Here is a 25,719-nt window from a genome sequence, read left to right on the forward strand (position 1 = left end):
CGTTGTCGATCTCACTAGACTTCGACCTCTTTCCCTTTTCTTAACCGCCATTGCATCTCCCCTCCTTCCCCCACTACCCATCCAAGACCAACTACAATGGCAACAGTTGGCGAACTGAACAAAAAGTTCGCCCCGCAGCTCGAGCAGCTGCAGGCAATCTTCCCCGATTGGGACGAGCAGGACCTCGTGTTTGCCCTTCAAGACTCCAAGGGTAACGTCGAGGACACTGTTCTTGCCATCTCTGAGGGTGCGTCGCGTCGCAGCCACACGGCTGTCCCACAGCATTTCCTACCACTTCCCATCGCACAAAGCTGACGCGTGTTATCCTGCTTCTTTTGTGACCCGTGACTCTTCAATTGTTTCGCTTGGCTTCTTCCCTCGCACGTCAAACCCTGGCCTGTCAACAACACGCTCCGTGTCCTCATCATTTCCTGCGATTGCCACTCGTGTACTGGATCCCATCATTACTGCACCGTCAATCGCCGCGTCGCGCCCCGGTCTCAAACTGCACGCGTCTCTACCTATCAGGCCGCGCGTCCCAGTTCACCCAAGCCACAAAGAAGAAGCCCGCCAAGACGGCTGGACCCAAGGCCTACGGCGGTCGGAACGCCGACAGCTGGGAGACTCAAGACTCGTTTGTTGGGGGCGGCCGCGGCGGACGCTCTGGTGGCAGAGGCGGACGGGGTGGTGGTATGGCTCGCGGCATAGGTATGTCATGCTGACCACTCGCGATGTTGCATGCTGATGTCCTCCACAGCAGCCGTGCGTGGGGCTCGTATCGGACGCGCTGGAGCGCGTGCTGGTCGCGGCGGCTATGGCAACGTGAACGGCGACGTCAAGAAGAGCGACGCGCCCTTGGAGGCGTGGCCGACGACGACCGCGACGACCGCCGACGGCTGGAACGCCCAGGTCGAGCAGGCAGAGGCTGCCTCCGCGCATGCTGAAGACGGCAGGGGAGAGCCTGCCCAGCCAGAGGCAAAGCCGGAGGAGCCGGTCGTCGCCCCCGAGCCCGTGAAGAGAGGCGCATGGGGCAAGGAGCTGCCAAAGTCTGTCCAGCCTCCCAAGCAGGCTGCTGCCCCAGTTGCTGCCCCAGTTGCTGCGCCGGCGCTGGCGCCGGCCCCGGTTGCGGCTGCACCTGCTGCGCCTGCTCAGCCTCCTCCCAAGCCCAAGATGACTTGGGCCCAGATTGCCAAGTATGTCATCTTAACGAGTATCACTGACATGTTTTAGGCCCGTCGAGAAGCCCAAGCCCGCACCCACTCCTCCTGCTCCTGCCCCGAAGGCTCCAGAGCCGCAGCCCAAGCCAGAGGTCGTGGAGGAGGAGTCTCTGGAGGCCGAGGAGGAGATCGTGCAGCCTGAGCCCGAGGTCACCGAGGCAGAGGAGCCAGAGAAGGTCACTGAGGAGGTTCCTGAGGTGCCCGTCGCCAAGCCCGAGCCCGAGGTGGTTGAGCCTGCGTTGCAGCCCGAGCCAGAGGCTGCTAAGGAGACCCCTGCGCCTCCTCCGCAGGAGGAGTCTTGGGCGTCTGACCCAGCTATCGTTGGGTCCGCTGCTCCCGCCACTGCCCCGGAACCCGTCACCACCTACACCGGCCCTCCCGGCTTCAACTCTGTCGCGTCCAAGGCTGTCGGTTCGCAGCAGCCCAGGACTTCGTCCCGCGGTGCGCACCGTTTCAAGAACACTGGCGGCGAGGCTGTTGTTCTCCCTGCACAGGCGAGCGGTGTGTCGTCGATGGAGATCCAGTTCGGCAACTTGAGCTTTGGTGGCCTCAACGGCGACGGTGTTGAGACACCCGTCCAGCCCGAGGAAGCTCCCACTGCTCAGTCTCCGGTCGCCCACGCCCCCTCCGTCCCCGCAGCCGCTCCTCAGCAGGCTGCTCCCGCCCAGCAGGCCTCGTCCTGGCAGCAGGCTGCTCCTCAGCAACCTACTGGGTTCCCTGGCCAGCCGCAGGGCCAGTCCTACGAGTCGTACGGGCAACAGCAGGGCCACCAGCAAGAGGCGCAGCAGCAGCAGCCTCAGCAGCAGCAGCCCCAGCAGCAGCCCCAGCAGCAGCAGCTCCAGCAACCTCAGCAGTCGCAGTATGGCTACCGCCAGGAAGGCTACTACAACCCCATCAGCTCACAGGGACAGCAGGGACAGCAGAACGAGCAGTCGCAGCAGCAGCAGCAGCAGCAGCAGGCCCAGCAGCAGCAGCCACACCAGCAGCAGCAGCAACCCCAGCAGCAATCGTACGACCAGTTCGGTGCGGGCGGTTTCAGCAACCAGTGGCCTGGCCAGCAGCAGCCACAGCCCAACGAGTACGGTCAGGGCCGCAACTTTGACTCATTCTCGAACGCTGGCTACAACCGGCCTCCTGCCGACGAGCCCAAGCAGCAGGTTCCCACCGCGGCCGCTGCTCCTTCGCAGCCCCAGCAGAGCCTGCCGCACCAGCAGAACCAGTACTACTCGGCTATCGGCAGCATGGGCAACATGGGTTACTACCAGCACCCGTCGGGTCCTTACAACCCCTACTACCAGTGTAGGTCCTTGGGCGCGGTGACATCCTTCGAGTTCTTACTGACGATGCACAGACGGCCACACCCACAACCCCGGGTTCCAGCAGTACTACCCGATGGCTAGCCGCCAGATGTACGGTCAGCCTCCCTCCCACCAGCCCCCCGCACCGATCCCCACCAACAAGCCTACGCCGCCCACGCACTCGCCGTACGGTGCGCCCAACCAGTACCCGTCGTCTGGCTATGAGGACCAGTCGTACGGCCTCGGGCGCTTCGGAGACGCGAACAAGGCCAGCGGCAACTTGCAGTCTGGGCAGAGCCAGCAGAACCCCCAGCCCATTGGAGCCGGGTCGCTCCCCCAGTCCGGCTACCAACAGCAAGGTCTGCATAACTTCCTCGGCGGCGGCACGCCAACTGGCGCTGCGGGATCGCAGCAGCCCAACCGGCCCCAGGCCAGCACGCCCGAGGATAGCTTCAAGGGCCAGGGTGCCGGCAGCCAGCAGTCTGGCGCCAGTGCCGCCGGTGTGGGCGCGCGGGGTGCGCAGCCCCAGCAGCCCCAGACGCAGCAGGCGTTCGCGTCGTACCCGTATGGTGGCTACCAGAGCCACGACTGGTCGCCCTACGGGCAGCAGCAGCAACAGCAACAGCAGCAGCAGCAGCAGCACTACGGGGCCTCGCGCAACGGCGGCTACACCAACTGGCAGCAGTAGTTATGCGACATGACTTGTGCGCCGCCAACCATGTCCCCTGTGTCCACCTCCAGACCCGATTTCGCCTCGCCCTCGTTTCCCAAACAACTGTGCAAACACATCAACAAATATGTTTTTCCCCATCAACCATCGCATCCACCCATCTCGCCTGTTCCGCGGAACAGGGCCCTCCTCTCTACGTTCTCTCGTTTCTCAGATAAACAATCACCACCTGTCACTGTAGGCTTGAGTGTGCCGAGGAAGATGCACTGGTTGAAGCAGCGGGGGCCGGGGGCGAGGGCGAGGGCGAGGGCGAGGGCGGTGTGGTGTGGGCGTGCTGAGTGGAGTAGACCGACGTAAGCGGCGCCGAGTCGAGTCGCTAAGAATCAAGTTATGACTCGAGACGCCAGGACTCGGTGATGGTCCGAGAGGCTGATGATGAGATTGCACCTGACCGCCAAGGCTGGCTAGCCACTTGTCGCTGGCGTCATCTCGGCGGTATCTATAGCGCCGAGAGGGGTAAGCAGGGTGTAGGGTGTGGTGTGTGGTGTGACGGTAGGCGAAGTGGACGGTTCAGTGGACGATCCACTAGCAGTCAAGCAGCCAACACGCTCATCCCTCATGTCTCCCTCGCACATGTCACAGAACAGATCTACGGGGTTTGACCATAACCCCATAACCCGTAGTCCCATTCATCGGTCAGGACGGATAACGGTTACAACTATACAAAAAGGTCGGCGCACCCGAGTGGCTTGTGGCGGCCACTTTGTGAGATCTAGCGTAAATCCGGCGTGAGGCGTGAGGCGTGAATATGGCTTTCGTGTCAGCTTGAATCCAAACAAGCGTAAAAGTCTGAGAGGAAGAATTGCACATGAGATCAGCCTATAGCCTGGTCTCGGAATTCACGCCGGGGTACATTGGGCATAAGGATGTGCGAGATGCGGGAGCCGAATTGCGAACGGCAAACAGTAAATGAGGAGCCGAGGCTACACCAGACAGATCAAGATGAGTATGACAATATGACAAGAATTGCTTTATATGCGCCACGCCACGTGCCGCGGGAGTTGAAGTAGGGCTAAGATTCTGCGATTTAGGAATGTATCGACTTTTGCTAACGATCTTCAGCCAGATGGGGAGACAGTCAGCTATGAGATACAGTTGGTTGATCGGCTGATGGCTGATGGCTGCCAGGGATCTGGATCTAGATCCTGTCAGATGATCAGTTATTCTCATTGTGGACGCTTGCTTCTGCGCGCTGCTCGCTCGTCGCTCGTCAGATGTGATGGTGAGGCACGTGACCCGGGCGGGAACGCACCGCAAGCCCCCGACTGCCGGCATGTGACGAGGTCGAGGACGGCATGCTAGCCAAAGACGCGTCGGCGTATGTTACGGTCTCGAGGTCGCTTCCACCTGTTGACGTCGCGGTCATCTGCAATGCGGTAATTGCATGTACTATTCGACCAGCTGCCATCCCGCAATTCAACCAGTTGGATGTCCTTCTCGGCGTTCCTAGGCCTGTTCCGCACTTCATTCAACACGCGCAACACGCGCGACGCGGACTCTTTCCGCACCCTATTTTAGTGGGACAGATCCGACGGATTGACAGTCATCTTCCGTTAAACCGGGTTAGACCGTCAGATGACAGGCACTCACTATGTGCCACGGCACTGCGGCACTCAAGGCACCTGCTTCCGCGAGTCTACTGTCCAGACTTTGGGTTACAAGTAAATATAGTCACTCGCGCATTCTCGTAAGAGGGCGGGCGTTACGCACTGCCGGTTTCCCAGTTTCTCAGAATTACAAGTTTCCCATCAAGCAACCAGAGTGAGAGAGATGTGAGAGGGGTCGTGCGGACATCATTGTGGCGCCGATGACATTCACATATTAGCACGTAGATGTGAGAGTGTAAGGTAGGTAGTACGGCCGATCCGCCATACGGGGAACGGGCCAGTCCCGGAACATGTTAGCATGAGTCACTGTATCCTGGCCCGACTGGCAGAATGAAAATGTTAACGGCATTGTGAAGGGTGAGTACGCAGCTCGGGGCCATATTGCAGTCAATTCGGTTGATGTTCGGGCATATCAGGGAGGAAGAGGGGGGGAGGGGGGGCCGCATTAGTATGGTGGCGTCCAGGACAAGAACGGTAGAAGAGAGAGGATGAGATGAAAGAGGCGTCGCACGAGTAGGATGTACCCCGACAAAACTTTATGCCATGGACCACTCATGCTCCGATTTTTTCAATTTGTCCCTGACCCACCATGCCCAACCATGCCCAAAATGCCCTAATGCCCTACTTTAACTAGAGTTGTGTATATTCGAGGGTAGTCACTCAGTGGTGGTAAGGCAAAGTCAGGCAGGGAGAGCTGGCGTCGTAGTTCCGCCACTTGGGGTTCGGGGCATTACAGGTTCGACCCATCTAGGAGTTGAGCAAAGTGTAAGCAGAATACAGGGGCTGAGGCGTCAAGTGTGGGCTGGTTGGGCTGGTGGGCATCGTCAGCGCATGTGCTGCGAGATGTGCAGTGCGATGGGATGCGTAGCACCGTCCCGGTGGCACACTTATTGTCGTGTTGTGTTGTGTTGTGTCGTGTCGTTGAGTTGTGTTGGCAGGCTCGGTGTAAGAATTGATGTAACGATAACGGCTGAGCGGAGCGTGACCGACCTGCCTAACTGGCGGGGTTGGCGGGCTTGGTGGCAATGATGATAACGGCAGCGATGGCCTGCTTGTAGGAATCGGGCTCATCGGTATAAAATCACTACCGCAATAAACGGAAGGAATCAAACCCAGGCCAGGTTCAAGGCCCGGCAGAGCCGGTCGAGGCACCAGCGTGCCGACCGTGACGCGAGAAATACTATTAGTCCAGTCCTTGCTACTTTTTGTCAAAAGAAAGGCCCAAGGCCCAAGGTCCATGAGCGGTCTCAATCCCCTTGCCCTCCAGAGCTCAAAAGCCCGAGTTGAAGCTACAGTGTAAAATACCATTATGCTGCACTTTGTCTTTAGCTATTAAACCCAAGTTTGACCCGCGGTAACTGCCGGTAACTGGATGCCGAAAAATGTGGACCGGAATTGCGGCATGTGGCTACATTGCACTTTTGCTGCATGTCTCCAAAGCACAAGATCCCAGGCCACCAAGCCACTGACCAGCTCGGCCACCAGGCCACCAGGCCACTGACCGGGCCACTCGGTCATCAGGCCATCAGGCCACCAGGCCCACCCAGGGCTGAAGGGAAGAGGACGACAAGGGCGGGCGGCGGGTATTCCCCTCCCCACCCTGGTTCTGGGGCTCGGGCGCTCGGGAGGCGGTACCAACCCAACTCATCAATCCAGCCCAAGTAAACCTATCAACCCAACCTGCGATCGTACCCATCAATCTTCAATTCACGCGTATCTCCCGCCATGCCCCGTCAGTATGTCATGCTCGTCGACTTGGTTCGACGCCGCCGCCATCCGCCACCAAAGCCTCCAAGCCTCTAGATGAGATGATGTACTCCACCCTTCTCCTCCTCTCCTCGCCTCCTCGCCTCCTCCTGGCATTCCCTTGCCTCAAGCTTTTGCTTTTGGATCGTCGTGGCTTGGTTCTATGTTTTCTGTTTTATATCATTTTCTTTCACTTTCACTATCTACTGCATTGAATAGATCCAACAAGACACACATAGATACGCCTACTTCTTGTCACGCTATCGAGACCCCCCCTCGACCGGCCATCCTTCGACACACCCCTTCCCACACCCTTGCAACACATTTCATCTCCGCCCCAGCATCATCACTTAAACAACCCCAACATCACACATTGCACGCATTGTCCACTTTCTTGCTTCTTGCTTCCGTAGTATGTGAGTCACCTTCCGCGCCCTCGCCCTCGTATCAGCTCTCGCCTTCGCCCTCCACCTCCTTCGCCCTCTGTCGCACAACATACTCTCCCCCCCCCCCTCCCCCTTCTCCCCGCTCCCGCTCGGATTGCTCCGAAAGGGCGCTCGTCCAAGCGAATCTCGGGGCAGAAGGCAACCATCACCATTGTCAGCGCAGGGCTCCCAGAGTGGCGCCTCCGGGCCTGCATGGCATGGCGCCACCAGGCTCAGTTTTTGCAGACAATGGGTCTGCGCAACTGGCCAGATGCGTGCCGGCGCAATAGACCAGATGCGTGCCGGCGCAATAGACCAGATGCGTGCCAGTGCCGAGCATCGCATGGATGGGCCCAGGTGTTGCTGGTGCATGGTATGGTGCATGTGATGGGACATGCCATTGGTACCGAGCAGAACAGAGCACAATTGCAATCCCCAAACCCCTCTAGTAGCCGGCCTGTCCGGCTCGGCGCGGTGGCATGTTCCAGTTGGTTGTGCTTGTGCTTGACCAACCGTCCCTTCATTCCCTTTTGCTTTTGCAGCACAATGCTGGTGCAGCTTGTCTCAAGAGGGTACAGAGCAAGCGATGCTTCGCGAACCAGTGTCTCGTTTCGCCTCGTCTTGACTCGCACCCTCCATCACAGTCCCCTCCCCTGTAGCGCCACCGCAGTCCCTCATGTTACACCCCATCTCATTCCCCGTTGGGCAGAGGCCGGGCAGAGGGCAGACCAGACATGGGCAAACTACTCATCTTCTTATAGTCTGGCTATCTGGTCGCCACTGACACCTAGCGTCTTTTTCTTGTCTCACACGAGCCAACCCACGCGCCCACGCCCTCACGCACACACCAGTATAATTCAAGGACATTGATCTCCTGTAAGTCGATTCGAGTGGGGCTAGTGGGGGTCGCATGAGTCGGGGAGTATGTGCGTTTGGGGACGGGGGTTGTGGAGTTGGAGTCGCACGGGCGGGCTTTGGACTCAAAGCAAGGGACAGAGGTCAAACGGATGGTTCCCCTAGAGTATCTGGCGGCATTTTCCCCTTGAACCGCGGTTCTCCACCTGTTCCAACCATTCAACCTATTCATCCACCACCCTCAACAACCTCCACCCCCTGTCGCAATGACCTTGCTTGGCATCGTCATCTACACTCTCCTCACTGTCTACATAGACTGCGATGTCCTAACCATCTTGACTCGCCACCATCACATCTTGTCATCGTTTTATCTCCATCGGTATGCATGCTAACACCATCTCGCTTCACTCCTGTTGAATTTGCCCTCACAAATGCGCCCATCTATCCTGTTCCATGGATCATGACAATGATTCTCACTCGCACCGCTCCTCTCTCTGTTCACGCGCCACCAACACCTTGCCTTCCTTTTCGCCACTCACGCGCCACTCGATGCACCCACCAACACCACCACCACCACCACTACCGACTACCATTAATTCTTGTACGAACCACGACCTAAACTTCCGCACCGACTCGTTTTCATCCTGTTACGCACCACCAATAACGATCATTCCCCTTGCTCCCCCTCCCCCTCCACGCCCTACCCTGCGAATGCCTGTGCTCATGCTGGCGCCGGTGCTTGAACCTCACATATTAACGCCTCTTGGTCTGGATTCCTCACCGCCTTGGCCTCTTAGAATCAGGACATTCCAGGACACTTCCAAGCCACTGTTAACGATATACCCGCACTCTACCCATACGACGTACGTTCTCCTCAACGCCCAACGTGTGCCCCCAGTGCTGACACCCCCCTCCAGTCCCTGCATCACTCTACTGCAGACCACATCGTCGCCGTCGCTTGCACGCTTGCGCCCTCTCATTGAGCAATCGACCAGACGCCCACACCTCTGTCGTGGCCCCGGTGGTTACCGTGCTCGTACAAGGTCCACGCCCGCGCACAGTACGCATACACACACATACATACGCACACGCACACGCACACGCACACGCACACACACACATAACGCGTGCATCTCCTGAGGCATCTGGGTGTCGCATCCTCATCCCCTTGGTTCTTCCAAGACTGGCGCTGCATCTCAGCCCCTTCCCTTCCCCCCTTGTCCTTCCCCCCTCCTCTCTTCTGAGACTCGATACGATCGATACGCCTGCGGTCTTCTCTCCCCTGTCCCGGCTCGCCTAGCCTCTCCGTCGCGATCGCCTTGGCATACAATCCCACCCTCTTCCTCACTCTCTGCTTCTGACCTTGCTCTCATATCTACTGGCGACACTGGCTGGCTCAGTAGTGTGATTCACCACACCACCTCCATTTTATCAACGTCGTCTTGATCCCAACCTCGCCTTCCTTACCCAACCAGTCGACACTATGGACACTGATCCCAACGCCTACGTCGACCGCGGGTCGTCCTTTGGCCAGTCCCGACCAGCAGCAGCTGGAGCGCACCGCAATTCGTCCTCGTCACAAGAGGCTACCATGGTCGAGTATCGCGATCCACGGTCTACAGCCCACCCAAGTCCCAAGATTGGAAGCAGCGCCGGGTGCTCGTCCCAGTCCCCACCCAGCCCCAAGCTCGCACCGAGCCCGAGCCTCGCCCAGGTCCCCACATGTCCTCCGCACGCCGAGTCCTCTGCCCAAGCCGCCGCACGGCATGCTGTGGCATCCGCTACCCCACAGCTCCAGCTTGAGCCACCACTCTTCCCTCCCTTTGTCTCTCCTCCCCCCGCACCAGCTACCCAAGCTCGCACCCCAGCCGCTGCCCTCTCGTCTGCGGACCCGCTCCAACACATCCTCCGTGACGACGACACACAGGCAGCTCCCATGCAGACAGATGTGGCACCTTCCGCTCCCGTACCGGAAGATCTGGAGCTCCTCACATGCAAGCCGCTCGACCGAGTGGCTTCTCAAATGAGCAACGCCAGTCCCTCTTCCCCGACCCCCCCACCTTCACGGCAGCGCGATGTTGAGGCCGAATGGGCTCGCCATGCACAGCAGAAACCCATGGAGAGAATCGTGTCGCAGGCCGGCTGGCCTCCCCTCAACCACTACTACTCGGTCGCACTCAAGCGCTCCCGATCCATGTCCGATCCGCCAGAGACGAACCGGTCCCACTCTGTGCATGTTGCGCGCACAGCAGCCAAGTTCTTCCGCGCCGCCCCGCACAAGAAGATGCGCATGTGGTCGGCCAAGGACGCGGCCGACCAGGCGGATGGTGACCAGATCATGCGCCAGATCCGTGGCCGTGCCCAGGACAACTACTTTGCGGCCCCAAGAATCCCACCCATCAACATGGAGTCACTTCGTATCCTTGACACGAACGAGGTCCTTCGCCTTCCCCAGATGCGCCACGATCTGCTGTTTGAGAACATCGGCTTCCGACCAGTTCACCCTCACATGCACACACGGTCGACAATGTACGCGCTCCTCTCCACGCAGCGGTCTCAGATTGTCAACCCATCTCCACCGACCGAGGAGTTTGACCGCTACTGGAGGTGCATCCGCGCCGAGGTCGAGCGCGGCTGCCGGTGCACACGTTGGGATGGTCCTGGCGTCTCTGACATCCCCAAGGACTGTATCTGCGGTCGCTGGAAGCCCGGGTTGAGCGAGGCAAAGTGGTGGAAGGAGTCACGTGCTGTGTGGCCAAGCCGCCTCCCCCTACTGATCCAGACCCTCCGCGAGATTCTCGAGTCGCTCATGGCCTCGACGACTCCCTGCACCAGCAGCCAAGCCTCGCGTGGCCATCTCACTGGTGGCCCAACCGGTAGCGCGACAGCGAGCTCCACTGTCACGCATTCTCTTGTTCCTGCGCTATTCGCTTCACTCGACCCCGAGTTCCTCACGGTGCAGGTCCGCCGCGGCAACTTTGACCCCGACCTCTTCCGCGTCATTGGTGAGGCCATGAAAGTGCATTGCGCGCCTGTGCGTGACGCCATGGTCGACGACATGGTCGCCATTGCGACGGGATCGGACGGACGGAAGCCGGACGTCGTCCTCGGTCTGCGCAAGTGTTTCGACTGCGTCGAGGTCATGAAACTCGACATTGCCAACCACCAGGTCCAGTCGCTCAAGGGCATGCTGTGGCAGCAGGCGGAGCAGAACGAGATGGCAACGTTTATCAACTACCTCGCCGCCGCCAAGCGCACACTGGAGGGCTCCAAGTCGTACGCCTGGATTAATTCTGCGTCGAAGCGTGTTGCCCTAGCCACCATGCCTCGGCACCGACGCCACCTCATGGGCCAATGCACGTGCTCGGGGAACACTGAGTTTGTGATCCGCTCGCTCGCCGACGGGTTTATCGACCTGGTGTTTGGCGACTGGGTCGAGGACGACGAGGCATGGCCGCCTATTGTACCATCCCGCCGCCCTGGCCTTCCGCCACCGCCGCGCATCTTCCCGTCCAAGGTCGTCGTCCCCGAAGTGTTCAAGATGGACTCGTGCCGCATCAAGAACTTCCACTCTGAGATGGTCGACATTGCCCTCGCCAAGTGTGTCCTCTCGATTTTCCGGGACGAGTACATCAAGACGCACCCGAGCGCGACGGAGGACGAGATCACCGACCAGGTCGCCCAGGTGCGCGAAAGCTACAAGCACATCATGACGGTCGGTGCGAGCCTCATGGACGGCCAGATGGGTCACCCATCCGACATCAGCTTGCACATGGCGCACCGCATCGTGTTTGCGCCGCTATGGCCAGAGCAGAAGCCTGCAGACCTCGACCGCGTCAGCGTCCTATCTCGCGAGTTTGATGCACGCATCGCCTCGAGCCTTTCGCGTCGCACCATACCCATGTACACGACGTCACTGGCATCGCTGCGCAAGCTCACGCAGACGATGCTCACGAACACGCTCCTCCTCCACCGCGTGCAGCCCGAGTCGTTCCTGTACGACATGCGCGGCGTCGACTCGAAGCCCTGCACGCGCGGCGAGCCGGTTCCCACCGCAGCACGTCTACGCGTTCCTGCCCGCCGCTTCGTGACCCTCACGGAGCCACTCACAGGCCAGGGCGCGAGCACTTCGGACCCCCGCGAGCGCTACCACCGCGTGCAGCCCCAGAGTGTCGTCGCTGCGCACAAGCTCTTCGTTGAGACGCTCGAGACCAGCCGCGCAAGCGAGGCCGCACTCGCCACCGACCTCGGCTTCGAGCCAATCCTCCACGAGATCCGCGCCGTCGTCGACCGCATGGTCAAGACGGCCGATTTCAACCTTTGTGTTTTTGCCAACCTCTATGGCCGTAAGGGCATGCTTCTTGGCACTGGCCCTCTCCAGCCCCTCCCGGACCTCTCATAAGCATTCCAATTCATACACTCATCATAGCATCAAACCGCATCATCGCGCCGCAGGGGGCTGTAGGCTGTACACTACACTTGTCTCGTTGGCGTGAGACCCGTCAGCCATAGGCTACCTACACACACGCATTGTAGTCTATTGTGCATACTCGTATCTACCTAGCGATCAGGGAGTAAGCTAAGCCAACGGCTGGCGAGCAGTGTAGGCTATTCAACCCGTGTGGGCTTGTAAGCCGCTTGTAGAGAAGAGTTTGTAGCGAGTCAACGAGTGCCAAAAGTCAATCCCAACCAAACGTGACCAGTGATCGGTTCGGATCCGAGATGCGTCACTCCTATACTTTTGAACTTGCTGTTCGACGTCACATTCAACTTGTCCACCTTCCCCATCGTAATCACAATGTACCTCCCCGCCGACCCACCACCGCCCTCCCTGGCCGCCGCTGCGCTCCGCCACCTCTCAGCAGCCGTGGCGACCGCCGCGCCGTCGGGCCCACGCGCTCTCATCCCCCCCCTAGGTCTCGCGCTCCGCACCCTCGCCCGCGCGCGCCTCTCCGACAACCCCCCACCCGTCCCCCTAGCCCCATTGAACGCGTTCACCTCGCTGGCGGCGGAGGACCCCTCGGCGATCCCAGTGTCTATGGTTGCTGATGCGCTCCTCGCGTATCCGTCCGAAACGGGGGCACTGGCACCCGCCATGTCGTCGTTACTTGGGGAGCGTGAGGCCGACTTGGCGGCGTTGGTGCAGAGTGCACCAGCTGCCCTTGCGTCTTCGTCTCCAACCTCTTCCTCCTCTCTCCCCTCCTCCCACCCCTCCCCCTCCGTCACCCTCCTAACCACCTCCCGCCTCTTGCACGCCCTCCTCCGCCTCCCCGGCAGGCACATTGTCCTAGCGCACGCGCCCGAACTTGTTCCAGCCCTCATCTCGGCATATGACGGCGCAACCCTCCGAGCCAAGGCTGAGGTGCTTACCCTCCTCCGTGCTCTTCTTGAGGGCAGTCAGATCGAGATTCCACCACCTCGGAACGGAACCCCGATGGTGGACCAGAATGCTACGGCTGATTTGAATTTGTTTTCGACGCAGAATCCTGGCGCGGTTGCCGAGACATTGAGGGCACTGCATGATGACGAACGGAGGGATGATCTGGTAAGTTGGCTCCCCTCTCCTCTCTTACCTCGATCTCCCACCCTCCCCCTCCCCCTCCCCCTCCCCTTCCCCCTCCCATCCCCCTCCCATCCCTCACACCCTCTTACCGACACTAATCCCAGCGCCTCCAACCCCTCCTCAATCTCTTCCCCTCCCTTCCGGCCCACCTTCTGGCCGATGCCCTCGCCCACCCGGCATTCAGTGGACGCGGAGGCGCGACAGCCTCCGAGCAGGCCGCGCCCCTCGTCGACGCGATCCTCGCACGCACCCTCCCGCCTGACTTGCACGAGCTGCGCGCGGCCGCGGCCTCTCTGGATACCACAGACGCTGACGCCCCTGGCCCATCGGCTCCAACCCCTAAGGCGCGTCGTGGAGGATGGGACGATGTCGACCTCTCCAAACTCCGCCTCAAGGGCGAGAGCGAGGGCCCCGCTGACATTCCTGATTCACTTCGCGCCTCCATCTTGCGTCTCGTGGAAGCGCAGGAGGAAGAGGAACAGGCGGCTGCGCGTGCGATTGCCGAGGCGCACGGCTACGGGTTTGACGACGAGGAAGAGGATGTCGCTCCCGCCCGTGCGCAAGTCGGGGACGGAGAGGAGAGTGGACAAAGCGAGAGTGAAGACGAGGACGGCGAGGTACGTTCGCTACCCACTGTTCGGTCCTAGCTGACACCAGTCACCCACCCCGGCGCGCAAGGACAACAGGGCGCAGACGCTGCTCGAGCTCGCATACCTCCAGACGCCCGCGCTGTTCAACCGCGACTCGGCGACTCGGCGCAGCCCTGCCCGCGCGGACCTGCGCGAGCGTACCGGGATGGACGACGGGCAGATCGAGGGGTGGAAGGTCATGCTGGAGCGCAATGTGAGTGCTCGCGCGGCAGAGACAAAGAGATTAGCTGACAGCAGCCGCACAAGGACGCCATTTTGGAACGGCATCAGTTCTCGCGCCCCGCCAACAACGCGCCCAAGCCCAAGAAGGAGGGTGGTGGCGAGTCGTCGCGCGGCGGCGGCGGCGGCGGCGGCGGCGGCGGCGGCGGCGGCGGCGGGCGCCGAGGGGCCGGCAGTGGTAGTGCAGGGCGAGGAGGAGGACGTGGACGTGGCGCAAACAAGGGGAGTCGTGGACATTCGAATGCTGCGCGGACACGGGGACACGACAAGAAGATGAGCCGTATGGGTGTGGGAGAGTAGTGTAGACATGGCGTGGAGACTGTCGCTTGGCCTGTAACTGTAGGCCGAAATTAGAGCATGTTGCATAGGTCCATCAAGGTCTGTCAGTGGTGGGTAGAGGATATGTATGTGAACCGCGCAGTGGCATTGTAGTGGCTTGCAGCTCTCACAGTATTGTTCAAAATCAACTATGAACAAGAATATGCTGGGTGAATATTGTGAATATCCTCTACGCAGGCCATTCGTAGCATTGCGCGTGATCGAACGGCACTAGCACTGTTCACATTGGATCCGAGCACACGCTGAGACACACATCATCTAATCGAGCCATACAGCAGTGTTCACCGGAACCAAACCAGGCACCTAGTTTTTGACGACGCAGAGTTTCGGCTTGTGGCCGCTGGCCAGCCAAGCCCAGCCCAGCTTGGCTGACGCTCATGGCAACGGACAGCAAAACGCCACTCCGCAGCTCAACAGTCGCAGCCCCGAACTCCAACCCCAGCGGCCCGGCATAAATGTATCGACCTATGCATACACCCTCCTACAAACCCATCTTACCGGGTGTAGGTCCAGACGCCCTTGAGGAGGCCCTCCTTGGTGGCGATGCGGTTGATCGACTAGGGTTAGTGTGGGCTCTCCAACGTCCTCATCCTCTCAACTGGAGCTCTCTCCACCTGCACGAGCATGATCTGCTCTCCTGGCTTGTAGGCCTGCTCTCTCCCAACTGCATCGCACGCTGTCCCCCCTCGCGTGACACTCGCTCGCTCAAACTGCACTCGCTCTCTCCCACCCGCATTTCGCTCGCTCGTACTCACGTCGTCGGCCTCGCCCTGCTGGCGCACCTTGCCGCAAAGAGCAATGGTGGAGCCCTGGCCCTTGATGGCCTTGCCCTCGGCGTCGACGTCGGCGACAGTGATCTGGATCGACGCGTGGTCCTTGGCCGTGATGAGGCGGTCTGGGATTAGTTCAGACTCTACCAAATGGGTCCGTCGCGCGAGGGAACTGAGCGGACACGCGGATCGTAGAGCTTGCGGCACGGATCGAGCGCGAGCGCGAGTACGAGCACGGACGAGAGAGACGGACGGAGCGCAAACGCCAGAGGAGACAGAGTGCTGACGCGTTCCGCTGTTCTGTGCACAGCCTTCCCGTGACCATCCGTCGCGTCTCCGCTCTCTAATCCACGTCTCCAACTCTTCGGAAACCAGTCTCTGGCCCTCGATCATGCCGCAGCCATTGCGCGAAAGATCCCAGTCGCGCTAAGTCCCAGTCCCCAATCGCGCGCAAACCGCTGTTTGCGACTCACTGGTGGCCGCGCAGTGGCGGGGGATGTAAAGGTCGACAAGGACACCTGGCCGTTAGCGCCGTCTCTTGCTCGTCGACGCCGTCGTACGTACCACGGTCGTTCTCCATTTTGGCTGTTTTGGTGAGGGTCAGAGAGTGCGCTCGCGACATCAACCACGACTTCCAACTAGTTTGGCGGGGATATCGCCCTCAATATTTTCGCCGGCTGTGTGGCACATCTCCAAACCACGTGGCTGGCAATCGACTTCCAGGCACCACCCGTGCTGTTGGGCAACGGGCTTAGGGCTTCGGACTGGAGTGCACAGCTACACATTTGTACATACACACTCTACAATTGGAATCAATCGGGGCTTCTCTTTACGTCTAGAGGCCGTCTCTTCTACTGCTTTCTCACACACAGCTCACCCATGACGATGGTTGCTACGCCTACACACCCACTCATCTCCACCTCAAGCCCTCTCGACTTCATCTACCAGCCTGTCCAGTCGTTGTTCTCGGACGGCTCATCCATCACCTGGGAGACCGGTGTGTGTGCTGCAGCTGGCGCGAATTCGCGTTGCTGATGCGCAACGCGGGGTTGCGGACCGAGGTGGCGCTGCGCGTCGTCCCACAGCCGTCCCTTCTGCTTCGGCGCGCGCGACTCGTGCTGCAGTGTGGAGCTCGACCCACAACGGCCATGAGACGGACCCGCTTCTGCAGAGAACGGGACTGGGGTTGGGCCTGAGTGGACTTGGAAGCTCTGGCTAAGCTGGGCACGGATGTGCTCACGAGCATCAGGATTGGCTACCTGCCGCGCGGCTGCCTCGCTGAGGTGGACCGCGTCGCCGCGGAACGTGGAACGGCCGGAGCTGAACGACCTACGAGCGTACCCAGTGCAAGGCTTTTGGTGGAGGTGTTTCTTGGACGAGTCGGCGGGGGAAAGGGCGCACCTATCCGCTTTATCCGGCGTGTCGTTTTGCGTGGTTGGAAGAGTGGAGGCTGGATCGTGGCCGCCAGTGAAAATGGGTAGAAGCGGGAGGTATTCCCGATCCTCAGGCGCCGCAGTCGAGCCCAGTTTGGTGTCCTTGATGCCTTGAGCCTCGCGCCATGTTTTGAGGTCATCGGCGTCATATGTCGGGATGAACAAGCCGTCCTGGTATCGGGCACCCGTGACTCGCGCTCGCGGTGCGGACGACACCGCTGACTTGTCACTTGGAGGCGTTGGCGGGGCCGTAGTACCATACGTCGCTATGGTGTTGCTGGAGGGGGGAGTAAATCTCTTGCCATCAGGGGTCCTGGGTGGTGAGGAGCTGGGTTCGTTCGGGCGAGGCTGGTTTAGGGGAGACGAGGCCATATGCGACATGAACAACCTGGTCATCGGGCTCCCCTGCTGCATGCTCGGCACCGATGGCGCCATCATGCCCGGGTATGCCCCGAACCCCATTGGCCACATCACCTGGCGTGTCAGCGGTCTTCCACCGTTTGACTCACGGGCATCATCATGCCCTGTAGCTCGCCGCCGTAGTTGCCGTGCGCCGGAACTACCATGGCGGAGCACATCATTGCTGGCATTGTAGGCGGGCCGCCGGTGGCATTCAACCACGGCGCGATCTGCTCAAGGGGCGGTGAAGCAGCAGAGTGGGAGAACGAGAACTTAGGGAGCGCCGGTGGCGATGGAGGTGAGTACTGAGATACAATCGACGGGCTGATTGCACGTCCGACGCTGTCGATGAACATCTCACGGGCCTGGACATCGTGCGGCAAAACCTGACGCTCCTCAACCCTCAGGGTAGAGCCGAACGACACAGCGCCGTTCTGGCGATTAGTGTCTCACTGACAACCATGACTTACCTCCTTCTTGATAGCGACGCTCGCGGACAGCGGGTCCTGGAACAGGATACGCGCATTGCCAAACGTGGCTTGCTTCAAACTCGTCCTGTGTGGGTTATATTCAATTGCCGCCTGGGACGTGAGCTCGGAGACATCAATGACTCACAATGCGACCATAGCGCTCGAAGCGCTTCAGCAACGTGAGCTGTGTCTCCTGCTCCTTGGTGATGCGCCCGACGAAAATCGCCGCGTCGTCGACAAACCGCGACCGCCCATTTATGATCTCTTCGCGGAGCAGACGCCCGCGGTACATCGGCACAAGCTTGCGGACCAGGCCGGGACACGTCGACCCCGTCGAGGACGGGCGACTCGGTCCAGTGTCCTCTGCCGGCGTTGGTCCACATGTCGGTTGAGCCGTGATCGCCACACCGAGATGCCCACTCTTTGGCCTGCCACTAGCCGACTGGCTGGCCTTGGTGCCTTTCGAGCTTATTCTACGAGACGAAGCGACCTCCGAAGGGGCAATGGAAGGGAGAGTCGAAGGGCTTTTAAGTGGGATGACAGAAGCTGGAGTGGGAGGATAATCAGCAAGATTTTCCTCTCCCTTCGTGGTCAATTGTACCTCCGCCGGGCCCACGACGTTGACTGTGACTAGGTGGGATGCCTCCGAACCTGGCTGAGTGGTGGCAGGGGAGGGACAAGGAGTATGCTCTTCGGGCTTTGTGATGCGGATAGTGATTCCCGGCATTTGGCGGACAGTCTGACATATGAGTACGGACTCCATCACTCCCAACTCACCGTGAGGAGTTCTTCCAGGTCACGGTGACCAGCTCCGCACTCGAGAATCCAGCCGTGGTTTGTCCGCTCTGACGGCTTAGTAATGTTGATGATGTCCACGAAACAGTCAACAAGCTCGACGATAATCTGAAAACATGTCAGGAAGGCGACATAGGTGGGGTGTTACCTCCTTCTCCGGGTTACGGCGTCTGAAGTTGATCTTTCGGATCTCGAGGCACGCTTTTCCCGTTTCCCTCTCAGCTTGCTCAAACCCGGGCCTTGGGTCAAACCCAGGACCGGCAACGAAGACTCGATAGAACAGACGCTGGCCTCGGTGAGCGAGATTCGGAACCGCCCACACAGAGACTTCCTCGGGGAGGGCACTGGTGTCCAAGTCGCTTGCCTCCACCTGTGCAAACCCTCCAAAGCTCGGAGACGCTGGTCGCGACCCAGCGTCTGGCCTTGGCCCAGTAAGCTTGATCCAAATGTGGTGAGTATACACCGTGGATGGGACCCGATTGATCTTGATATCAAAAGGGATGCTAGTGGTACGGCTCGCCGACTGGAATGTGCAGTGGATGCTTCTGGGGTCGTCCAGAAGCTCGTAAACTGACTTCTCCTCCTGTGAACGTCAGTGAATGCAGCGAGCTCTAACTCACCTTAAAGACGACGAAGACCGTGTCTGCAACATCGACCTCGTGATTCATCGACTGCCTGGGCGGTCAGAGTCGGTCGGGCACAGTGCTTACACCAGACGGATGGGCCCGTACTTGCTGAAGTGTTGAAGCATGAGACTCTTGAGATTGTCAGGGCGAAAGGGAAAAGGAGTCCTGGGGTCAGCCCCAGATGAACCAGAAGCTTACGTGATACAGATGCGGCGTGAGGTGAACAGCGGGTTGTGCATGGGATGCAGCTCCTGCCGCCAGAACTTGGTCGGGTGTGGCCACCACCGCTTGAATCCTCCTGGTTGAGAGCTCTGGCCATGTACGGGCCGGTGGGATGGTGTGACCGAGGCAGGGGAGAGTGGCGTACAGGTTTTCGATGGAAGGTAACGAACCCCGGTAGGCTGCGCTGAGGGTGGGTTGACCGTGACGTTAGCAGGGCTGTCACTGTCCTCTGGCCGTTCCAATTTCGGAGAAGACAACGCCATCCTCGGTGACGTGCCAGAGTCATCCGAGTAATAAACAGTCGTCGGAGCGATTGCCTCTCGGGCACTGTCGGGGCGGGCAGGAAGGTCGTCATGGTCATTGTTGTCATCCAGAGCTGGCGTCTTGAGCTCAAGCCCAGCAGCGAGTTCCGGTTCTGTAAAGTCGGCGGGCGAGACACTGGCGACCCAGTTCTTGCACCGGCTAACAGGAGACGACCAGCCTCCGCCGTCCTTCGGCTGGTTGCCAGGCGGCAGGCGTGGCTGCTCGGCTACGGCCGGTGAGGAAGGTTGGGAAGGTGGGACGTGTCCGTGTCCCCACGTGCGTGGGTTGGGAACCTCGGTGAAGTTGGCATCGGTGTTGAGATACTTCGGCACGATGCCAGGGCGAAACCTGCTCTTCTTAAACTTGTGGATCTCTCCCTCCCAAGTCGGGACGGCGGAGGTGCTGGACATGCTGTTCTGGTGGGTCGAGGGAAGGTGGGTTGGGATATTCTGCTGATCCCCGCAGGGTTCTGATGGCGGGAAAAGATCGTCTCGAGCGGCAGGGGTTATGTTGCCGTCGCTGTGGACGCCGCTCGTCATGCGCTGTGTCACAGTCGACTGCGGCTGAGTCGCATGGTCGCTTTCAGTTTGCATGCTGGACGTGACCTCCGTGGGGCCTTCATGATCAAGGCCCGGAGGCTGGGTTGGGAGTTGGTCACTGTTAGCGCCGGGAGTGTTGGGACTGGGTTGCCTAGAGTGGCGTAGCTGGGATTAGCCAGGAAGGTAGATATACAGTACATACCTTCAGAATACGGCGTTTGGTCTTGGGGGTGGCATCCTCAACCTTGCATCAGCGGCCAAGAGACGCTGTGCTCACAGGTGCCGGCGTGTCCTCGCGGCCGTCGCTGAAGTAATGTGGGGTGCCTTGGCTGGTGGCAGGCTTAGGGCGACCGAGGCCGTAGCCTGTGCTGGCACTGGCGGGCCAAGATCCGTCGCGGTTGCGGAGGTGGCGAGTCTGGCTGGGCTAGGGTTAGTAGGGAAGTCTGCAGTGCCGGGGCGTACCTTGCCGTAGCTCCTTTCACCAAAGCATCCTGACATGATGAAAGGTGGTGGTGGTGGAGAGGAAAGTAGCGTGGAGGGGAGGAAGCGGCAATCGGAAGCGTTGAGGGAATGCGAGGGGAAAGGGGATGCGAGTGGGAAGAGGTGGTGCTCTATGACGTGCGCAGCAGGAGAAGGTCACGATCGTCACGAGCGTGAAGGAGGTGGTGAAGAGTGAGAGACAGTGAGTGAGACAGAGAGAGAGAGATGATAGATACGTGAGGGATGTGAGGAATAAGAGGGATGAGAAACGGCTGAAGAAGAGAAAGTAGGAGAGTGATGAAGAAAGAGGCGACACCTTCTTCCTTCCCTCTATACGCCCCATCGCCCGCGTGTGTGCGTGTGCCCTACGTAGCTATGTGGCTGCTCACCTTGCTTGGCCGCGACCACTTGGCCCCCTTGCCCATCATCGTCGCGATTGTCGTTTCGCCGCTTCCAAGTCTTCATTTGCATGCTGCACCACTTGGGCATCATCTTTAGGCTTACCATTGCACACCTCGAGAACGTTAATCACCATCCCCATATGCCATCAACACGGTCAGGACGAAGGACGCAGCCCGCTACGCCAACTTCTGGCTGCTGCAGCATTCAGTATAGGTGTCGTTAGGACGATCAGATGGACGCGCGTTCTGCGCTGGGGCTCGGTTTATCAGGAGGTGTGATCTGTATCATACATCAGTTGGTCAGTCGAGTCGTATCTGAGCAGTTGAGCAAGGTGGGTACATCGAGGCTAACATCGGGATACACTGGCCTCATAACTCAACGCAATCCGGGCGATCCGCACGTGACCGGCTTTTGTTGATCTCGCACCTCGACCTCTAGGACTAGACTAGGAGGAGCGGTTCCCCACGGATCCCCTTCAGACGGCAAAGGTGTGCAGACGCAGACGTTCATACACCCAGCACCAGCATACTGGGCCAGTGCCTCAGCCTAAGTGCCTGCCGTTTATTGTGACCCCAGAAAGCAGCGTGCCTGTCTCCAGCATGACGGCACTTCTCACCGATTCAGCATTTAAACCTCTCCAATGACGCCGCTGTTGGCGCAGAGACGGCTTCTCAGCATCAGAGTGAAGTGAATCCCGCGGGTCTTGCGTGGTGCTCGGGGAACATGGGCATCCCAGGACACTTTGAGTGGAGTTCAGGCTCACGGCCAACTCTAATCTTTATACGGCCCAACAAAATAGGGCTGTAACATGAAAACGTCGCAAGTCCGGAAAACAGGCACTGGGCGACTCAGGAGCCTTGGGCCTGTTCCGGATAACCCCAGAACCAGAACGGAGCCGCTCATCCCTGTCCGGGATGGATGAGGGTTTGTGGCAAAACGTCCGCTCAGGTTTGAAAGTCTACCTCTCTCATTCTGCAGCCTGTTCATGGCCTTTCCAGGATTTTTGTAGCTCGTGCACCTTTTCCCAGTTCCAAGCTCTTGCATGTACATAAGGCCGTCTCCCGTCCTCCCGTTTTCTTCTCTGTCTCCCGTCCTCCCGTTCCATTATCCGTCTCCCGCTCCCCCACGCTCACACTCATTCGCAATGTTCAGCCTCCTCGTCGTCCTTCTTCCCTTCATCTCGGCGTCGCCGGTCGAACTCGAGACCCGTGACCGAGCCACCACTCCTGCTGGGTGGAAGTCGTACGGCTGCCACTTTGGTGAGTCCAGACTTCTAGACATTGACCGGTTCTAGACTGCAAGGCTTACACAGACTGTTACGACGGTATGAACCGCTACCTCCCCCACAAGGCCTACTCGAACGACCTCAACTCGCCTCGCAAGTGTACAAAGGCCTGCGAGAAGGCCGGGTACAAGTTTGCTGGCGTGCAGTTCGGCAAGGAGTGCTGGTGCGGGAATGAGCTCGGCGGGCAGTTGACCGACGACAAGGAGTGTTTCATCCAGGTGAGTCGAGGCAGGCGTCAGCCTGCCGAGAAATGTAAGCTGCCGAGGAGGGCACCGCCGAGGAGGGTAGATTGTAGAATTAACTAACCCCAGTGCCCAAAGGCCGCCAAGGAGACATGCGGCGGCCCATGCCGCAACTTCATCTACGGCTTGGCATAATACCGCGTTGGGATCTGCTGGGCAGTCGACTCGGTACCACTTGGACAAGCAGTTCAGTCGCTCTTTTGTATGCATGGACATTCTGTGGCTGGGGGATGGGGTAAATGGCGGAAGGGTTAGGGTTGGGAAGTGGGCCAGGGTTAGAGGGTGGATACGACAAGATAGGACTCTTGAAGACGTAATAATTGTTATTGTTTCAAGTTTGAGCGTTATAAGCTAAGCATGAGCAAGGTTGTCCAGATTTGGCAACCTCCATTTGCTTGTGCGTAGTAATCAGTATTGATAAGGCACCTTTAATATGCCACGAATAAAAATTAGAAATACTCCCGCGTCCTCAACTTTCTGAACTCCTCACTTCTTGTAGCCAGCAGTCACTACCACTACGAACGAGCAACCCACCCCGACAACCCCAACCGTCACCGCCACCATGCACCTCATGTACACCCTCGACACCAGCGGCAACCGGTACGTACCCTCCCCCTCCCTCAAGAACAAGCTCACACCAGCGTCTACACCGTCAAGAAGGCCGTGGCTGGCAAGCCTAGCAAGAGCGCGCATCCCGCGCGCTTCTCGCCCGACGACAAGTTTTCCCGGCACCGCGTGACGATCAAGAAGCGGTGAGTTGGCGCGCGAGTGCGAACATACGAAGCGTGTGAGGATATGGCCAGGGCGTCCAGACGTCGAGGTTATCGATGTCCACATGTCCAGAATGCGCGAGTGCAACGCCGGGGAGGATAGCTGCTGCCGAGACGGTCGGGCCTGGGGCGGCAGTGGGCGCAGCTCAATCGAGTCTTCAAGGAGTTGGCAGGCCACCCCTTTCCAGAACCCGCTGGACCAGCGCTGACCCCAGCTTCGGTATCCTCCCTACGCAGCTGCCTACCAAGCCCCTCTAAGCTGCTGTAGCGACTTGTTGTACGATATGGATACCATGGCTGGAATAGAGGGCGCGGGAGATATGAGGGGATGCCGGATATGATGATATCTACTGATCTCCAAAGGGTTCCCAAACCGGGTCTAGAGTCTAGTGCTTGTTCTGACGCGTGATGTGGTACTCTGCCGGTTCGTTTAACCTCGTAGAGTGCTCGAGCAAAGATCAGGTGCGTCCTGACCTGCTCCGCTTGCCTCTGCTTCTAGTTGTCGTCTAGCTGCACGACCTAATCGGGGTCCATGGAGACCTCCTGTCCGGCCTCGCCTCACAAAGTGCGTCTTCTAAATGGGGGTACGGCTTGTCGCGCCTCTCCACCCCTCGTGGCCCAGGCGAATATTGTCTATCCATGCATTTCTATCACCGCGCGACCATGACGTTGTCCCTTTCCCTCTGATTCTCCACAGCCACCGGGTCCGGCTTCTTCTTACCGCCCTCGATACTAATGTGCCGCGCAATGCCGTTGCTCGCCTCATACGGTCGTCCCGCCTCCTTCCAGACGTTGTGCATCCTCTCAGTCTGCTCCTCAAACCACTCGTCCTGTTTGAGCCAGTCTGGTGTGAGCAATGATCGTCGCAGAGCCCCAATCTTCTGCCGCGTTTGAGGTGCGCCCGACTCGCACTCCCTCGACTGCCCGCATTCCAACCCGTGTTCCAACCCGCACTTGCCCACGCCGACTCACGCAACGCAACCGTGTCTACTGTCACGAACAGCTGGTTCCAGTCGCCCATGTTCCAGCCATAGTCTAACGGGATCAAGGGGTCCGTCGTATCGTCGAGCGTCGACAGCCACTGTCCTGTCCTCGCGTCCTCGGTCCTGGAGGCATGCGCAAGGGTGATGTCCGCATTCCCAAGCCAGCTGGCCACTGGCCACGACAACGCATAGGCCAGTCCGCGGAAGTAGTAGCCGAAGGAGGAGGCGGACCCTTGCGACGTGCCCCAGTAGTAGTTGCGGCTGCAGTCGAGATCAATAAAGCTCGACACAACGTTGGGCATGATGAGGAGCGTGTCGTCGTCGGCCTTCATCACGAACCGTGGCCTGCCCTTGACCTGACCTGCACCGGCAAACTTGGCCGCGATCCACTTGAAGTACGCGTGCGTTTTTCCGTCGTCGATGTTGTCAACAATCTGATGTCAGTGCGGCCTTGGCGCCTTGGCGTACATCGAGGATGATCATGTCCCCAAACTCGGCCATTTCTTCCTCGACGTCCTTGGCAAATTTTGCTTTGGCGATGCGCTCTGCAGGTTGAAGCCCTTCGGTCGGCGCCTGCTGTCCGAGAATGAATTTGATGTTGAAGAGATCGGACGGGAAGTCTGGGATCACGAGGCGCCGCAATCTGGGGTCAGCGGGGAGTCGAGTGAGAGCCATAACCATGAAGGGTGGCGAAGGGACGGGAAGGCGGATGAGACGGGGAGCGCGGGGTTGAGGGGGACGATGGTGGACGTACAAATCGCGTCGTTCCCTCGCAGGAGCACTCGAGAAGATGCCAAGGAACACGAGTGTCCCAGCATTCTCCCCATCGAGCGGCACATCGCACCCAATCTGATGCGGTGGGCGGCTGGAGAGGAGTGCGAAATCTGGCTCGTCCCATTCGCGCCACACGTCGAGAGGCTTCACATTCTCCTGTGGCAGTTGTAAGTCCTCGGCTACCTTGGCTGCGAGTTCTGTTGCTGCGCGGACCGCTGGATGCCCATGGAACGCGTACAGCAGAAGAGTGATGACAGCGATCACGCCGACACCGAAGAGGGCCTTGAGGCGTGATGTGCGGAATGTGCGGGTGGGGCTCGCTACGACGGGCAGCGGCATGTTGGAGAGGGGAAAGTTGCGCGGCGCTGCGCGGGGTGATCGGCGGCTCATTGGCGCGCCATGCGGTGGGGGCGGCGACGAGGATGGGAGGGGCGTCGGCACGCTGTGGATGAGGGAGCGGCGGGGGTGCCAGTTGCTGCAGTGGGCGCCGGTGAAGAGAGAGTTCCTAGGTCGATAGGTTTGGGAGGGCGCAGTTTACGTGCTGTGAGGGTTGGCGAGGAAGGTGCTACAAAAGTGC

At 59.5% G+C, this 25,719-nt stretch overlaps 7 protein-coding genes across 7 annotated transcripts; 4 read left to right on the top strand and 3 right to left on the bottom strand.

Annotated features, from left to right (window-relative positions):
• Window positions 1–96: 96 nt before the first annotated feature.
• DEF1 (uncharacterized protein) lies at window positions 97–3,203 on the top strand (the record flags this gene model as incomplete). Its single annotated transcript, XM_060603129.1, has 5 exons — window positions 97–247; window positions 529–708; window positions 758–1,193; window positions 1,231–2,516; window positions 2,569–3,203. The coding sequence occupies 5 exons, from the start codon at window positions 97–99 to the stop codon at window positions 3,201–3,203; spliced, it is 2,688 nt and encodes an 895-aa protein (XP_060459454.1).
• Window positions 3,204–9,361: 6,158 nt separating this feature from the next.
• Window positions 9,362–12,280, top strand: SOK1 (uncharacterized protein; the record flags this gene model as incomplete). The annotated part of the gene is made up of 1 exon (XM_060603130.1): window positions 9,362–12,280. The coding sequence occupies one exon, from the start codon at window positions 9,362–9,364 to the stop codon at window positions 12,278–12,280; it is 2,919 nt and encodes a 972-aa protein (XP_060459455.1).
• Window positions 12,281–12,676: 396 nt separating this feature from the next.
• Window positions 12,677–14,610, top strand: CcaverHIS019_0606500 (uncharacterized protein; the record flags this gene model as incomplete). Its single annotated transcript, XM_060603131.1, has 5 exons — window positions 12,677–13,014; window positions 13,156–13,423; window positions 13,546–14,058; window positions 14,099–14,284; window positions 14,329–14,610. 5 exons carry the CDS (start codon window positions 12,677–12,679, stop codon window positions 14,608–14,610), a joined length of 1,587 nt encoding a protein of 528 aa, XP_060459456.1.
• A 533-nt stretch (window positions 14,611–15,143) lies between these two features.
• Window positions 15,144–15,999, bottom strand: RPS21 (uncharacterized protein; the record flags this gene model as incomplete). Its single annotated transcript, XM_060603132.1, has 4 exons — window positions 15,144–15,206; window positions 15,405–15,544; window positions 15,893–15,937; window positions 15,984–15,999. 4 exons carry the CDS (start codon window positions 15,997–15,999, stop codon window positions 15,144–15,146), a joined length of 264 nt encoding a protein of 87 aa, XP_060459457.1.
• Window positions 16,000–16,360: 361 nt separating this feature from the next.
• Window positions 16,361–20,704, bottom strand: CcaverHIS019_0606520 (uncharacterized protein; the record flags this gene model as incomplete). Its single annotated transcript, XM_060603134.1, has 12 exons — window positions 16,361–17,326; window positions 17,362–17,685; window positions 17,722–17,832; window positions 17,867–18,304; window positions 18,499–18,624; window positions 18,665–19,099; window positions 19,137–19,191; window positions 19,227–19,307; window positions 19,341–20,371; window positions 20,409–20,450; window positions 20,484–20,630; window positions 20,669–20,704. 12 exons carry the CDS (start codon window positions 20,702–20,704, stop codon window positions 16,361–16,363), a joined length of 3,792 nt encoding a protein of 1,263 aa, XP_060459458.1.
• Window positions 20,705–22,232: 1,528 nt separating this feature from the next.
• CcaverHIS019_0606530 (uncharacterized protein) lies at window positions 22,233–22,750 on the top strand (the record flags this gene model as incomplete). The annotated part of the gene is made up of 3 exons (XM_060603135.1): window positions 22,233–22,347; window positions 22,401–22,591; window positions 22,685–22,750. 3 exons carry the CDS (start codon window positions 22,233–22,235, stop codon window positions 22,748–22,750), a joined length of 372 nt encoding a protein of 123 aa, XP_060459459.1.
• Window positions 22,751–24,035: 1,285 nt separating this feature from the next.
• On the bottom strand, window positions 24,036–25,532 carry CcaverHIS019_0606540 (uncharacterized protein; the record flags this gene model as incomplete). The annotated part of the gene is made up of 4 exons (XM_060603136.1): window positions 24,036–24,229; window positions 24,358–24,802; window positions 24,837–25,011; window positions 25,123–25,532. The coding sequence occupies 4 exons, from the start codon at window positions 25,530–25,532 to the stop codon at window positions 24,036–24,038; spliced, it is 1,224 nt and encodes a 407-aa protein (XP_060459460.1).
• Between the last annotated feature and the right edge of the window lie 187 nt (window positions 25,533–25,719).

This window comes from Cutaneotrichosporon cavernicola (assembly GCF_030864355.1).
Source record: "Cutaneotrichosporon cavernicola HIS019 DNA, chromosome: 6".
Classification (NCBI taxonomy): domain Eukaryota; kingdom Fungi; phylum Basidiomycota; class Tremellomycetes; order Trichosporonales; family Trichosporonaceae; genus Cutaneotrichosporon; species Cutaneotrichosporon cavernicola.